General features: G+C 32.5%; 1 protein-coding gene across 1 annotated transcript in view; it reads left to right on the top strand.

The window, feature by feature from the left end:
* Positions 1-17345, top strand: part of LOC140057855 (tyrosine-protein kinase JAK2-like) — a 28399-nt gene that overhangs the window by 4012 nt on the left and 7042 nt on the right. The window contains exons 2-14 of the mRNA XM_072103619.1: positions 1067-1870; positions 3082-3204; positions 7624-7781; positions 10994-11142; positions 12207-12353; positions 12900-13147; positions 13352-13558; positions 13671-13822; positions 14162-14300; positions 14716-14871; positions 15374-15479; positions 15894-15949; positions 16145-16249. Coding sequence (XP_071959720.1) covers positions 1067-1870; positions 3082-3204; positions 7624-7781; positions 10994-11142; positions 12207-12353; positions 12900-13147; positions 13352-13558; positions 13671-13822; positions 14162-14300; positions 14716-14871; positions 15374-15479; positions 15894-15949; positions 16145-16249 — 2550 coding nt within the window. The remainder of the gene's footprint in view (positions 1-1066; positions 1871-3081; positions 3205-7623; positions 7782-10993; positions 11143-12206; positions 12354-12899; positions 13148-13351; positions 13559-13670; positions 13823-14161; positions 14301-14715; positions 14872-15373; positions 15480-15893; positions 15950-16144; positions 16250-17345) is intronic.

The following is a 17345-nucleotide window of genomic DNA, read 5'->3' as shown; positions in this document are numbered from 1 at the left end:
ATTCAGTTAAAAATGTTGAGTAAACTAAAATTGTATTTTGGAATGAAGTTATTGAAAAATCTTTAAAGTTAATTTAGTAGTCGTCATCTTTGTATAATCAGTGGCTAGTACTGTACAGTATGTCAGTAAATGCATTATAAAAACCAGTTTTGTACTAGTTCTGACGTCTATTCATCTTCCTATAAAATTCCAAGGAATTTTTTTTTTTATTGTCTAAAAAATAGTGGTGGATGGCAAAAACTGAAACACAACAAATTATAAAGAGGCTTCTACTGTACTCTGTGTTTTTGTAACCTGGGAAAAAAAATTCAAAACTAATTATTGTACAGTAGCTAAAAAAAAATTTAATTTTCTATTTATTATTTTTAAATTAATATATATATATTTTTACAATTATTTTACAGTTAGGCCTACCGTAATACTTAAATGCAAGTTTTCCTTATTTCAATATCAGGATGTTTGTGGTTGTCATCAACTAAGAATTAACAATTCAGTATTTTAAACTGTTTGTTAATATTTTTTGTTAAATATTGTACTGTATGTAGGGGTATTTTCATTTAATGTATTATATTTTACGGTACTGAAAATCCATGTGGGATGTTTTTACTGGAACATTAAATTAGTTTGTTTACCAGAACTTGTTTGTTTTTGTTTTGAACAGCACTTGTTATTTTTTGTACTTTTTAGTACAAGGAAGTATTGATAGATTGTTAAAAAATTTGCTGAAAACGGAAGTATTTTAAAATTCCGTAAAACATATTCCTTAGAAAATACAGGAGTGGTAATAATAAGCCTGTTTATCAAAGTTAATTAGGAGAGTTGGTCCAGGTGCTGCATCCGGTAACGTGTGCCTGGGAGAAACCTCTCAGTCAGTTTTCAATTGCGGTTTAATTAGATTTTATTCTTTTAATGGGAATTATATTATTAAAAAAAAAAAACCCAAACCAACTCTAATGATAGATGAGACAAGTGGAGACCGAAATAAGAGATCAGAAACAAAGATTATTCTCCGAGTAAATCCTAAAATTGCTTAATTGTACTATACGTTGTGTTTTTTTTTTAATAGATGCCTAAAAACATCAAAGAGCAGCCTGGGCGACAGTGGCCACTAGGAGGATGTTGTAGGCGCTTGAAAATGGGAATATATGCTCCGTGCAAAACCCAGCAAGAACACGAAATGACTTCCAACAATCAGAACACTGTGAAGGTGCAGTTGTACGGCCAAAAGGAGATCCTGTATGTTCCGTGGAACGAGAATTTGACGGCAGAAACTGTGTGCAAGAAGGCCGCGGCGAAATTCACTATACAATGCCTTAGTTCTACGTTGTTTTCAATATGTTACAAAGATAGCAGAATGTGGTTAAGTCCTAAAGAATGCCCTGAGAACGGTAGTGAGGTAGTTTTCAGATTTCGTTTCCATGTTGTAACCGACGCGCACTCGCTTAATTCGTACGAGGAACAAGTTCTGAATTACCTGTACGAACAGTTTCACGACGATTTTATCCATGGGCGTATTGAGGACTTGAGTATAGAGGACAGGCTAGGTTTAATTGTCATCAGCATTCTTCAATACAATAAATGTAATGAACATGTCAACTTGACATCTGACACGCACTTTAGGTCATTTGTGCCAAAACAGTGGTTTCGTGGTCTTAACATGATTGATAAACATCGGTTGAAGTTAAAGGTGAGAGGGAATCTGCGTCGGTTTACGGAGGATAGTGGGGACGGCAGTACGTGTTACCGTCTCATGTTTTTAGCTTCTCTTATTGATAATAAACCAATGTTAATAGTGGAACAGTACAAGGCAATGAGAGGGGACACTGCGTGCACTGTACGTATATCTGCAAATAAAGGAATTGAAATAGAGGTACGTAGGTTCTGATTATATCATTGTTAACAATGTCTCATTGTATCATCATCATCATCATTATCATGATTTTAATCATTATCCTAATTATCATACCATGAATCATTGTATCATTATCAGGATTTTAATCATTATCCTAATTATCATACCATGAATCATTGTATCATTATCATGATTTTATTTATTATCCTTATCATCATCCATTGAATCATTGTATCATCATCATTATCATGATTTTAATCATTATCCTTATCATCTCATGAATCATTGTACAGTACCACTATCATCATCATTACAGTATTCATCGTCTTACATCCTAAATTCTGAAATGTCTATCTTTCTAATTTGTATACTCTTTAACCTCATTTACAGGATGCAGGTTTTAACAAGCTATTTGTGGCAAATCACACACTCTGTTTATTCCATTCACTGCATCATCATAAACTTTACAAACAAACTGAAATTATTGCAAAAGAACATTTAGTTTCTGCAGTAATAATGGTAGAATATTGTTTATATGCTCCCTAGAGAACAGTGTGGTCACTGTAAAGGATTGTATTATGGTTGCCGTTAAATGTGTATTAGATATTACTCCATACAACACTTCAGGTCGTTCCACTATACGTAGTCTAGACTCTCTACTCTATGCGTAATTATTAAATTATAATAATATAGAGAAATTGGATGTAAAGGCAGATGTATGTATTCTATTTATTTACCTGCAACATGTTCCATTTCATAATGGGTTTTAAAATTCATAAGTACTTTTTTTTTGCCCTAATTTCAAAATATTCTACAGTACATGTTTTAAAGATAAAGCTGGGAATCATTTTAGTGTAGTGGAACTGGAAATTTAATCAGAGTATTTTATTTGATAAATAAATACCTCCCTTGAGAGAAACAGTAAATCTGTATGTTTACATGAAGTATATGCAGTAGCATAAATTAAAGGCTAAAGTGAATACTAACAAATTTTTCTTCAAATATGCCTTTATCTATCAAATTTAATAATAATAAATAAATAATTGTAAATTGTTAAATGTACAATCTATTTTGTGCCTAGCTTACATGGATAAACCAACAATAGCCTTTCTCCTCAAAGAGTGAAATATATAGTTTTTCCCCTATCCACAAATGGTATAGTCCACCTTCATCATTTCTAATTTCCTTTCTTAACCATTTACAAGTAGTCGACTATTTTTCTTTTCCAGCAAAACAAAGCATCTGTTACATGGAGGTTGATGGACCTGACAGACATTAATATATACAGACACAGAGGTGGTGACCAACTAGACTGGACCGTACAGTTAAATCGACGCAATGGTTTCCCAGAGGTGAGTGATCGTAAACATACATTTGGATTCTATTTCTATTCATTTCAACTTAATTTCAGACAAACTATCCATATGAAAACATACAATAACTAGAGGGTACTCCGAGAGTACAAACCTCCGCCTACTGTAAAATTCCCCTACATAAAATTCCCCCTGAATATTTTTTTTTTTCATTTTTTTTTTATTAGTTCTAAGTGTAAATATGTTAACTGCACACTACAAAGTTGTGGATGACAGTGTGGTGTAATGGTTATGTATCCAGCCTCTCACAGTTGAGATAGCTGGTTCAAGTCCCACTGAGGGTTTTTTTTTTTTATTATTATTTTTTTTTTTTTTTTTTTTTTTTTTTTTTTTGGTGGACCTTGATCTTTGACCCTGACCCTTCAAAATTTAACCACAATTATATTATGTGTCATTGATCATTGTGGCTAAGTTTGGTGACAATCAGATCAAAACTGTGGTCTCTAGGCAGTAAAATAGTTTTTTGTTAGTTGTGACCTTGACCTATGACCTTTCCCCTCAAATTCGAACTCATCCAAGCTTTTTGGGCATAGATCATTGTGTCCAAATTTGGTTAGAATCGGATAAAAACTGTGGCCTCCAGGCTGTTCACAGACACACACACAAACACACACACACAAACACACACAAACATACAGGGGTGAAAACATAACCTCCTTGGCGGAGGTAATTAAGAGAAAGAAATACTGTACAAAGCATGTTACTGTTATGTGACATCTGTCATGGAGATAGGACTAAGAATTATCTACTGTAAGTGTATTGAAGAGGTTGTTGTACTGAAGGCTAAATAATCTCTATTTTCTTGTCCCTAGGGTCATAGTCGGTCATATCATTATAATTATATTTCAATATCCAATAAAAACTACAATTTGTATGTATTGAAGCACTGCAAATTAATAAATTCAATTAATATTCACATTTTTACCTTTTTCTTTTGCCGCCCTTGTTTGGGCTGTTTGCATTGTAAAACAAAATGAATAGTAAATGATATGGGAGCAGAATGCTAATAAGATTTACCCCTAAAATGCAAGGTTGTGTAAATGATAAAATTAATATCCTCTGGTTATTTATACTGTATGTACCGTACTGTTTTGTTAAATTGTGAATTTTAATTATGAATACTTGCCTCCTTTCAGAAGCAATATTTGTTTATTTTATTTGCTCAATTTTTATGTGTAGCTATTAATGCACTAATATTAATAACAACTGTACTATTTTATTAATTAATACTCTTACTCTGTTCACTTATCCACCCCATTATATGCCATACACTACTATACCTACTGTACATCCAGTATTAAAAACGATGCTTCTAGGCCTAACCTGAACTAGTTAGACGAGGGGTGTCGTCAGGTGGGCAATCTTGTCAGAGCACCTTTAAGCTGCCAAGTTAGACGAGGGGTGTCATCAGGTGGGCAATCTTGTCAGAGCACCTTTAAGCTGCCAATATACTAAACTGCCAATATATATTACAGTAAATATTGAACTTAAACCGACACAATATCTTTATATTAAAATAGAGTAAATAAAAAAATATTACAATCACAGTTTTAATATATTATTTAAAACAGAATAGGTGGATGTGTTGTCGTTACATTCTGCAAGTTCAAGGGTTAAAAAGTTGATGAAATTTGCTCCTTTTTCTTTTTAATTATAAATATAATCAATGATTATATTAATTATTAAATTATAGCTTTTCCTTAAACTATTTATTTTTAGATGATAATATACTTTCAATTTGTTGATCAATTAAAACCAATTTGAATAAAGTGAAATGCCAGTGCTATTGATACTGACTGACCTCTGGTTTGACCTTTTGATATCTACAATACAAATTAAACTTTCCATTTTGTACTACAATAGAGTATCATCAGCTTATGTACATTACCTTTGTACTTCAATGTTATTTTTGCTAAATCTGCTACAATATGATAAGTTATGTATTTAAACCAAATCAACTGCTCTTTTGTTAGACTGTGGCCGAGGCGGATGTGCATCAGGCCCTCAACACTTAAAAAAACGATAAAAACACGAAAAATGAATGACAATAAAAGAAAAAAATTGCCCAATAAATATAAATATATATGTAATATAGTAGTACAAAAGAAACATCTGTCTATAGTATTTGATAGCAAGGCAACTGTATAATTTTAGCATGTACATTTTCATTAACTGTCCTCACGGTTCAGCCTAACTTACCTGGATAAGCCTACAATAGACTCTGTCTCCGAAGAGAGGAATATATTTATGGAAAAAAGAAAACAGTAGAGTATTGGATAATGGTGCCGCTTCTTCCTATACTGTACTGTAGATTGTTAAGGCAAGGAGTTTATTCTATGTAAAATGTCTTATGGCAAATGGCATGAACCAAAAGAAGACTTTACTGTACCTCATTGCTTCTTTGAGTGACTCTAGGACCAGTGGCTCTAGGACTAGTGGCTCTAGGACTAGTGACTCTAGGACCAGTGGCTCTAGGACCAGTGGCTCTAGGACCAGTGGCTCTAGGACCAGTGGCTCTAGGACTAGTGACTCTAGGACCAGTGGCTCTAGGACTAGTGGCTCTAGTTCCATTGGCTTATTGACCAGTGGCTCAATGACAATTGGACGAACCAATTGAAGTTTAGTTTCTCAAGTTTGTTGGCTATCCAGCAAAAACTACATATTGGATATTTTTTTTTTAAATTTACACATTAGAAAAAGTGATCACCAATTGTTTTACAGTAAAGCAATGGTTCAATTTAGGTAGTGAACCATGTGATGACAGTCAGCTGTCCCACAACAAACTCACTGAAATTTAATATGTTAGATTCTGTTTCAAACATCCGATGTTATCGCCATGTAGTTGGCTAGTTCCTCATGATGTTTTAAACAAATATAATGGTGTTTTTTTTTTCACTTGTTTGTGTTGTATAGTGGAGAAGCGTGCATGCTTTGTACATTAGTAGTAACTGTACTTTAAACTTTAAACAGTATTTCTCATTTTTATTTTGCTTTTTCTTTTCTGGTTAACCAAGTTCATATTTGTAATTTTCCAAGCTCTGTCTACGCTATCAAACTAGTTTGATGAAAAAAGTGTGATGTGCCCAAATATGGTAGTGATACTAATGTGGTAGTGATATGACATCATCATGTCCATATATGAGCACATCACATTTTGTTGTTACTTAAAGTTTGATAGTGTGGACAGAGCTTTAGAAGCAAGCATCCTAATTATAACAATGTAATTGTAATGTAATTTATACAGAACAGTTTATATATTACTATTTATACTAGTTTGTCTTTTCAGTACAACATTTTATAAAAATGTACACAACATTGGACAGTAAAATGGACAATGTAATACATGATTATAGCCTTTAACAAGTCAACATCCCTTACATTGGCAACCATCACAGTCTGTGTTCTTGCCAGTGTGAACAGGATGCGTCCTGTCTTGGCATGTAATCTCCAATCCATCACTATCTAATACCCGTATCATAGTTTGTTAACCTGTTCCCATTCCACTCGGCAAATCTGTGCTTGTTTTATTTGGAAAAAAAAAGTGAATAATGCTAAGCATTAATTATTCATGGATCAGACGGTTATTCATTTATTTCATACGTTAAAGCAATGAATAATGACTGATTGTTGAATGAAGTGTAATATACATTAATTTACCAAGTATGGAGTGCCAAAGATGTCAAGTGGTTAATAATTACTGTTAAAAAAGCATCATAGATCAACGAGTCAAATCAAATCAACATTTATTTCTTTCATTTTGAATTAAAGTTAACGCGTTATTTCTTACAGAATTTACTTTTTTTTCTGAGAAATATTGTAATAATAGTAACAAAATGTAAATGATAATATGTACACTATAATATGCTGATCAAATTATAAAAAAAAAATGTAATGAGGCAAAATAACCCAATGCAAAAATCAATTGAAAAAATCCAATTAAAAAACTATGGAAGCCATATTATAATATAACTTGTTTTATATTAACTAATTTACAGTATTTATTTAAATAACTGCCTCAAGATGTTTATTGTTCAAGAGGGTTTATAAAAATAAATATTGTAAACAATAACATTAATTAACTATGATAAAGTAACAGTTAAAACACACATACACAACAAATAACTCTCCCTACCAGCCCACCCCCCCCCCCCCCCTTTCCCCAAAACACAAAACAAGACCATGTTATAGGTCGTTTCAAAGTGAACTGAAAGCTGGCTATTTTCTAGTTTCATTTTAACAAGAAATATCCGTCTTGATTGTATTATGTGCACACACCATAGTACAGATTTGTGATTTGTTTCTACTCCTGATCTTTATCAGCAGTCCTTCCATTCTCTTGTTTATTTGTTGTGTTTTTACCAAAAGGAATAAAATATTTAAATAAATTGTTTTTAATAGTTTTTGCAGTTGAAGACCAAACAAGAAGCGGAAGGGCTAGTGTCGCTGTTGGATGGCTATTACAGGCTGCTTATTGACTATTATCATTTCTTGTGCAAAGAACTAGCGCCACCCTCGCTTGACTTGATCACTAAGAACAGATGTCACGGACCCATACCGTAAGATTTCAAATATTGATCTATTACCGTATATCTTCTGGTGTAACCTCACGCTCCTCCCCTTTCTCGTAACCTCACGCTCCTCCCCTTTCTCGTAACGTCACCCTCATCCCCTTTCTCTAGAACTTGAAATTTGGCCAACTTTGGTCGTGGGAAAACCCTGTTTCAGGAAAAAAATAATTGGTAAGCAAAACTCATCTGAATTGGAAGCTGCCTACAACCAGACCAAATGTAAATACTGGGACTCTGTTATATATCTGTTGTGAAATTAGACATAAAGTACAGTATTTCGATGGATTTGGTTGGATTAGATTTGAATTGGGATTAGATTCAAAGTGGGATTAGACCGAAGTGGGATTATACCCGAGGATATATGATAGACTTTTAATTGACCTAATTTATAGTTATTTGTATTTAAATTTAATAATAATCATGGTTTAAAGAAATGCATTTGTTTTAAACAAACACTGTACTTCCTTACCCACACCAGGTGTTACCATATTTCCTTCTTCAACAATGCAATTTTTTTGTCCTATAGTTTTTAACAACAACATCTCCCCATTTCCTTTACATTATTAGCTAGATTTTGTTTTACTTTCCCAGACCCATAGACTTTTTTAAAAATAGAATTTAGAAAAGAATTGAGTCAATTATATTTTTTAGATTTGATTGCAGATAGAAAATAAAAAATAAAATCAAGAATATTGACTTTTTAAAATGTAATTTATAAACGAATTGAGTCAATACATGTTTTTTATTTGATTGACATATAGAAAATGCTATAAAATATATATATTTTATTTTTAAATATATAATTTAGAAAAGAATTAAGTCAATACATGTTTTTGATTTGATTTACATACTTTACAGTGTAGAAAATGCTATGATATCAGGATATTGTTAGGAACAGCAGATAGTACACACAGTGCTACTGTATACTGTAGTACTCTAGTAGTACAGTACTTTTAACAATAAACTATATGATATACTGTGCTGTGCAGTAGTTCTACATTTACTATACAGATGATAATGCATGCATATACTGTAGCTAAGATAACATGTAAAGATATTACTGTATGTAATTAATTAATAATCTGTATTTGACTTGATACAGGGCATGGACAAAAGGGGTTGATACTAAGGCAGAGCAATATAGATAAATAAATACATTTTATTTTCACACTACATACAGGTTTAATGAAGGTGATAAAAATCACCAGGTGCTAGGCTCCAAGTAAAGAATAATTTGATGTGCAATTCACATGAAAAGACTGAGATATTACTGTATATAATTAATATTATGTACAGTATTATTGTTATACTGTACCACAGTAGTACATGTTTCATGATTCTTGACATCAGTCCATCATTAATGTTTAAAACCCAGTAGTTTGTTTTGCTGTTAGCTTCTTCAATCTCTTGTATGTACCATAGATAATTTAGACTTGAAGCATACATTGCGTTCAGGTATAATAGTACTGTAGTATAGTATCTGCCTGCTTTATTTATAAATTAGAATCGATTTAGAATGATGGATAGTTATGTTGTTTATAATCAGAGCAATGTTATCAAAGATGAAGATGGACTGACGTCAGAAACTATAGATAGACACTACTACAGTAGTACTGTACTGTTGGACAATTACAGTTATATCCAATTTACAGTAAACAATGTTATCATTCCAAAATTGTTCTACTGCAGTCACTACGTTTTGTGTACTCTTTAGCCTATTTGTCATCAGCATCATAATCTAATCATTATCACCATCGTCGTTGTTATCATAATCTAATCATCATCATCAACATCATAATCATCAACGTCATAATCTAATCATCATCATCAACATCATAATCATCAACATCATAATCATCAACATCATAATCTAATCATCATCATCATCAACATCATAATCATCAACATCATAATCTAATCATCATCTTCATCAACATCATAATCATCAACATCATAATCTAATCATCATTATTATCATCATCATAATCTAATCATCATCATCAATATCATAATAATCTAATCATCATCATCAATATCATAATAATCTAATCATTATTTTTGTCTTATTCATTTATTAAATCCTCAATTTATTTATTCATCATTATCAAAATCATTGCAATCATCATTATAATCATAATCTAATCATTATTATCATTATTATCATCATCATTATTATCATCATCATAATCATCGTCATCATCAACATTGTCTGTCTCATTTTCATTATTTTTGTCATAGTCGTATTAAATTTACTAATGTTATTATTTAATTTGTTGCTTCCTCATTATAGCAGCCCTTTGGCGTCACTCAAGCCATTTTTCTTGTTTGTGCTGGTATCTAAGTACTTTCTTACTTATCATTTTTAATAATTTACCAGCACCAGCAGCATTATTTATTATAGTGCCTTTTTTAGCCATTGTATTCAAATCATTAAGTCTAAGCACAAATTTATCAAAATGTGCTTAGAAAAAGAATCATCTTAGCTTTGTTTTAAATGATTTGGCTTAAAAATATTCAAATTTAATACTTTTTTTGGTCTTAAATCTCTTAAATGACTAAAGTCATAGATAAAAGAATTGGTTATGATAAATAAAGCTTGTTTAGTTTATCAGAAAGGCTTAGTTCAAACTAGGACACGATGCAAGTACAGTACCTAGAGTGCCACATTGACCAATCACAAAGCAATACTGTCACTTGTAAACTAACGGTGCATCCGAATGAGAACCCAGGTTTGCATTTAACAATCTCTTTTATGTCAAGCTAGTTAGGCTTGCCGTTGACTTGTTAATACAGTACCTTTATTGTACACAATTGTATCTTTCTATCTCTTATCTCTGTTCCTTTTGTTGTGTGGTCTTAATTCATCTAAATATGTTGTTTGTTTTGTGTAACTTTATAATGCACACTACAACTTGAAACATGTGTCTCGGTTGATCTTTGACTCTTCACACGACCTCTGACATAACCTTCCTGCCATTATCGTGATATGTTGTATTATGTTCATATGTCAGTCGGTTTTTAGAAATCAGGTTTAGAAATCTAGAAAAATCAAGTTTTAGAATTTGTGTAGCTAAAATTAGTAAAAAATAAATTTTACACAGGCCAAATTTATAAATAAATATTTTTAAAAACCGTTTTCTGCCCCAATTACTTCCAATGGAAGATTTTTTACTTAAATAAGTTTATGATCGTTCTTTCAGGCGAACTGAGGCATTTGAAAAACTACGAAAAGCTGGTATGGAAGATGGCACTTACCTTATCCGCCAGAACCCAGAGAAGTACGATAGTTACTGTTTGAGTGTAGTGTATGGACAAGAATTCAAAAACTATAAAATAAAAATTGAAGAAGGTAAAATACTTATGGTTAAGGAAGCTTATAATGTAGATGTATAGTTTACAAACACAATCAGGCACAGAACATTAATTCTAAACCGGCCGGTAATAAACTAAATTTTAATTAAGTAATTTGAAACGATTAAGATGAGGAAATATGTGAGAATGAGAAATTATTTGTCAACAAATTAACCAAAAATTGTGCTTGTTAATGTTAGTGCTTTGAATTGTTCATTATGATGTTGATCTTGTGCTGTTAAGTGATGTATTCCACCGGCCACCCTGCTGTAGTGTTTAAATTGAAAAAAAATGTGAAAAGAACAGAATTATAGAATACTAAAAAAACCTTATTCCAGATTTTCTGAAATTTTAAGTTGATGAGGCAACAACGTGATTTTGTTGTTCATCTTCTTCCCACTCGTCGACATTACAAGAACATTACAAGTTAATGACTTCTAACCCACAGACTTGAGTTTACTACAGGTTATTCTACTGGCTGGCGCTAATAATTACAATGATTAATATCTCAACAGATTTCTTTAAATATTATACTTGTCTCATGCTTTAATCAACTATAAATAACTTTCATATTAGAATGCGTATTGTCAATATTTGCATAATTCACAGAAATATGAATAATTCTTAAAAAACCGTGTTTTTAAACAACAATTGAAACAAATATATGAATGTAGTTTTTTACTTTCGATATCGTTATTTTTCATATTTTTCATTGTGTAATGTATTTTTCATTCACACAATATGTAAATTTAATTCTGAATTTGAACTTCTTTTATAATTTGAATTTATTTCACAATGAATAAATTCTGTTGACCTTTTAAATTAAATGATGAATTTTAAACTCATGTCTTTGTGTGAAATGAAATGTCAAAGGTCAATTATGAATATGATTCTAATTTTTTATTTATTTTCTTATAACTCTTTTATGTATACTAATGTAGGTTTACATATATGTGTATACAACTGTGGTTGATACTATTACCATTATTAAATTTAAAACTGGTACATTTGCATACAGGTGCCTATTTATACAATATATTTAATTTAAATATTTGCATACAGGTGAACATGTATCGTTAAACGATCAGAATTCTTTTGATTCATTGAGAGGATTGATGGAATTTTATCGTCACCCAGAAAACTGTTGGTGTTTAGAAGGTCCTCTTAAGAAGTGCATCACCAGTACTGCAAGCTTCGGTGGCACTACAGGTCAGTCAGGTCAATTGTAGAAATTAATTTACAGTAGAACCTCAGAGGCTACTTTCAGAACCAAATAAACTGTCCCCTATAATAGGGTTTCCCCTGAATAGGAGTTGACCACAGTGTTAAAACATATGTTGTCCCACATTTGTTTATAAGAGTGTCCCCTGAATAGTAGCGTTTCAAAGGATGGGTTCTACATAATGTTGTCCCACATTTGTTTATAAGAGTGTCCCCTGAATAGTAGCGTTTCAAAGGATGGGTTCTACTGTATTATTTCACTACTCTACACGAACAGTAAATCCCTCTTTACACTATCAAACTAGTTTGACAAAAAACGTGTGGTGTGCCCAAATACGGTTGTTATATGCCCAAATATGGTAATGATATGACATCATCATGTCCATATACAGTATGAGCACATCACATTTTGTTTTCACATAAAGTTTGATAGTGTAGAAACTATTATCAACTATTATACTGTACGTAATCTTACAATTGTAGTTAGACTTTGTAAATAATATATTTTTTATTATATTTTACATAACAATTTAGACAACTCATTGTTAATTACAAGTCGAACAGGGTGTCCAGCGCCCCCAAGTTCGCCAATTCCGCAACGTAACAAAGTCAACTACATCTCAGAAGCCGAGTTAACAGACCAAAGCAGATGGAGAGCTTTGCCGAGTCACGGTAAATTCATTGAGGTCAAAGTGGGCGAGTTAATCAGGCTTGGAGGACGAGGGTCGGTAAATGCAGTCATGAAGATGCCAAAACAACAAGCTCCGTCCGGTTTCAATATGGTAAAATAAAAACAATGATTTCCTTAGTTTGTTTAAATGTAGAAGTTTATGAGTACATACAGTTTATGATTACCACCACAGCTTAGCTTACTACTTAATTTGTATAAAGTAAATGTAGTTACGTAAAGTTAGAATAATTATTTCATATACTATACCATATATCTGTCAAAATAGATGTTGAATGTTTTCTTTTTTATTTTGTAGAAATTCAGCCAGCTAGCTGATAAGATGTCTGGGTTGAAGCATGCCCACATCATTCGCTTTGAAGGCATCACTTCTAACTACATTAGCATCTTTGAGTACGCTAGCTTAGGCCCGCTTGATAGATATCTTACAACTTACAAAGAACACCTGAAAAAGCCGTACCTCTTTCAAGCAGCAACTCAGATAGCTGCAGCTCTTGAATTTCTGGTAAATATTTGTTTTTTAGATATCAATTGTCTCTTTTTCAAATCTTTAAAAATGTTGGTATACCTTCAATTTGCAAGGAACAATGATATAATTTAATTTTTTTCATTTTTAGGAAAAGAAACAGATTGTCCATGGTAGTATATCAGCACATAACGTCTTAGTAACAAACAAACCCCCTACATTGGTAACCAAACTAACGGACCTTATGATTGGTCACTACTACTTCAATACGCTGGAAGATGACCATCCAATCAGGATGAACAGGTACAAATATGAATACAAATATTAGAATCCTTTCTAGACTGGGTGGTGGTGTGCCACCCAGCCTTGCTCAAATTTACAAGTTGTCATGGGCCAAGTGGGTGGGTTAAGGGTGTATGTATGGTAGACTAGAATGGATGATGGTGTGCCTGTAAAATGCCCCACCAGCCTTGCTCAAACTTACAAGTGGGTATCTTTGTGTCAAGTGGGTATCTTTGTGTCAAGTGGGTATCTTTGTGTCAAGTGGGTGAGTTAAGGGTGTATGTATGGTAGGGCTAAACTGCCAAGGGTTATTAATAGTCTTTTTAAAGTTTTATTAAAGTTAATTGCTTTTTTTTTTAGAGTTCGTTGGACTGCTCCAGAGTTACTTAGGGGAAAAAATGAGCCGGAATTACCAAGTGACAAATTTGGCTATGGCATACTGTTATGGGAAATAATCAATTATGGACTTAAGCCCTTTGCAGACATGCCTAATGAACAGGTAAGGCTTAGCAAAATAAGCTAAATTCATTTTTTAATATCTACCTAAAGTTACATTCACACATGGAAGGCGATGCCGTTTAATTGTTTAACATGTGTGAATGGAGCTTTAAGCTCTGTCTACACTATCAAACTAGTTTGACAAAAAAACTGTGATGTGCCCAAATATGGTTGTGATATGACATCATCATGTCTATATATGGGCACATCTCATAAATGGGGGGAGGGGGGGGGGAATTAATGTAATGTAATTTTTTGAGAAATCATAATTTTGTAGTAATTTACTTTGACCACAATAAAAACAAGTTTACCTTTTGCGTTTAATACTTTTTGTGTTTTTATCATTGAAATTTGAATTTTTGATAAATTTAACTGAAAGAGAAATGAAACATTTATAACAAATTTTCCTTTAAAAGGTTCGAAATCTGTATCTGAGCGGCCAACTGCCAGCCATTGGCACCGAGTGTCGTGAAGATCTAGGAGAAATAATCGCCAGATGTCTCATGTTCTATCCACATAATAGGCCGTCATTCAAAGACGTGTTGCGAGATGTTAGACAAGTTATGCTGAAGGTAAAGATACCTAACTAATCTACAGATACTAAATAAATTCTTGGATTAATTGTGTGCACCCAGTGTATCTTTTGGAAGAGTAAAGGGTTACCCCGGTGTAGGCTGCAAGACACAGGTTTACGAACACAAACATTTGGAAGAGTAAAGGGTTACCCCGGTGTAGGCTGCAAGACACAGGTTTACGAACACGAACATTCCAAGTATGGATTAGCTAGCCACGCACCTACTTTGATATTGCATGGGCAGATAAATGAGCGCCGCATGTGTTAGCAGAACTCCACAGAAAGGGACCCTTAAGGAAGAAGACAGTTCTTGTATGTGTTACATCTGGTCCACTGCGCTTTGAGATTTTTATTGCATAAAATTAATAAATATATTATCTATTATTCCTACTATAATACATATTTTGTTTGTACTTATTTTTATCTGTATTTACTTTTCACCTGTACTCATCTTTTAGGCCGTTTGAATTTAAATTTCTTTTTTGTTTGATACATTTTAGGTGTCTGGTGAATATGCAGGGGCCAAAGAGGAAACCAACAACATATTTGTTTACGATGTACCAAATGTTTTCAATTTTGAGGACCAAACCCCCAACCCAAATGGAGGCAAGTAAATGCCCTCTGATTCCCATCTCAGAATGAGAGCGACGCTGTCATTTCTTTTTTGTAATATTAAGTTTTCCAAATTCTAATCTTTCTTTTCTAATATTAGTTGTTTAAACCGCTCAGTGATTTAATGAAAGATTAACATGTTTGTGCTTTGTAATTAAATATCATTTCAAATCATTTCAAATCATTTCAAATCATTTGGAAGTAAACTTAGACTTAATTAATTGGATCAGTTTGTTTCATGAGCACAATTATCATTTGGTAGATAGGAACCAACTTACTGAACCAACCAACCAAATTAAAATAACTAAGCCTGATCGGGCCCATAATCTTCTGCTATTCACTATCACACCAATGGTACTACCCACAATGTTGCTAAATGCATAATATTGTGTATCATTTTTTAAACAGACCTTCCAGTTTTGCCGCCATCGCAGAATGCAAATCTCTTTAACGCAACTTTTCCTGTGAGTATTTCAATAAACAACATTAATCTATATTTTCTTGGCAAATTCAGTAGTATAACTGGTGCCTAATGGTCTTGTTCTATTCAGGAGGCACCTTTGGGACCCCAAAAGTGTCCCTTGAATACGTGTCATGTTATAGGATAAATTTAGTCTTTTTAAATGTTTTTGATTCCAAAAGTTGTATTTCTTTGTCAGGATGACTATGAAATAGATGAGGAATCAATGCCTAGATTAGATGATGAGTTTCACTTGCCTGACATACCAGACAGCAATCTCCACATTCAGAAATTACTCGGATCGGTATGCTTCATTTATAGTCTGCTTCAACTCTATTAACTTGTAGAAGAAACAGCCCTCTATGTTTTGGAGTGTTCTGTAATAAGTATAAAGTATCTGCTTGAACTCTATTAACTTGTAGAAGAAACAGCCCTCTATGTTTTGGAGTGTTCTGTAATAAGTATAAAGTATCTGCTTGAACTCTATTAAACTTGTAGAAGAAACAGACCTCTATGTTTTGGAGTGTTCTGTAATAAGTATAAAGTATAGTTGAGGATACCTCAACATGTCAGTTGTGATGTTTTTGTACTGCAAAAAATGTTTAATTTGCCATGCAAACCTTTAAACTATATTATGTTATTGATACTTAATCTAATGAATCGTTTCAGAACATGTCAAAATTATTGTACTGCAGTTACTGCAGCAACTATATTTTTGTACTGCAATAATTTATGCTTTTAGTTTGTTTGAATTTAGTTTATGAGGCAGTCACTGCAATAAACAGTGTGTATGATTACCATAAAAAACTAGAAAGCCACTCCGAGAGTGCATACCTCCGCCTACTGTAAAATTCTCCTACATAAGATTTCTCTGGTAAAAAAAAAATATATATATTTTTAGTCTTAATGCTGTTTGTGATTTAGGCTAATTTCATTACATTCATTAATTAATTCATTAATGGTTATGTAACAAGCCTTTCAATTAACAATAGCTTCAGTTGACTAACAATAGAACAGCAACGCGAAAATCAAACGAGTGAATTTGAAAAGAAATAGGTTTTTTAAACTACTCGCATCAAAAAACGTGCACATTAAATCAAATTATGTTTTAAAATTACAAATCACAAATTATAACTCTTGCCTCTAGTTAAAAAATGAAGTTTTTTGAACAAGTAGTTCTCGAGAAAATGCAATTTCAGTTTACTTGTTACTTTAAGACTGCTCGCCGGCTTTTGAAAAATTCTGTCCTATCTTTTAACACTAGCAGGTCTGAAAAAGTATACTAAAAATTGGTCCAGAATTGGGACTGTGGTCCCAAATGGTCCCAACATTTAATGGAATGGTCCTTGACCACATATCTATCTGTCTATTCATTTTGGTAAAGATCTTGTGATTACTTT

The sequence above is a fragment of the Antedon mediterranea genome, chromosome 8, assembly GCF_964355755.1.
Source record: "Antedon mediterranea chromosome 8, ecAntMedi1.1, whole genome shotgun sequence".
Classification (NCBI taxonomy): domain Eukaryota; kingdom Metazoa; phylum Echinodermata; class Crinoidea; order Comatulida; family Antedonidae; genus Antedon; species Antedon mediterranea.
This window is presented reverse-complemented; position numbering and strand designations above follow the sequence as displayed.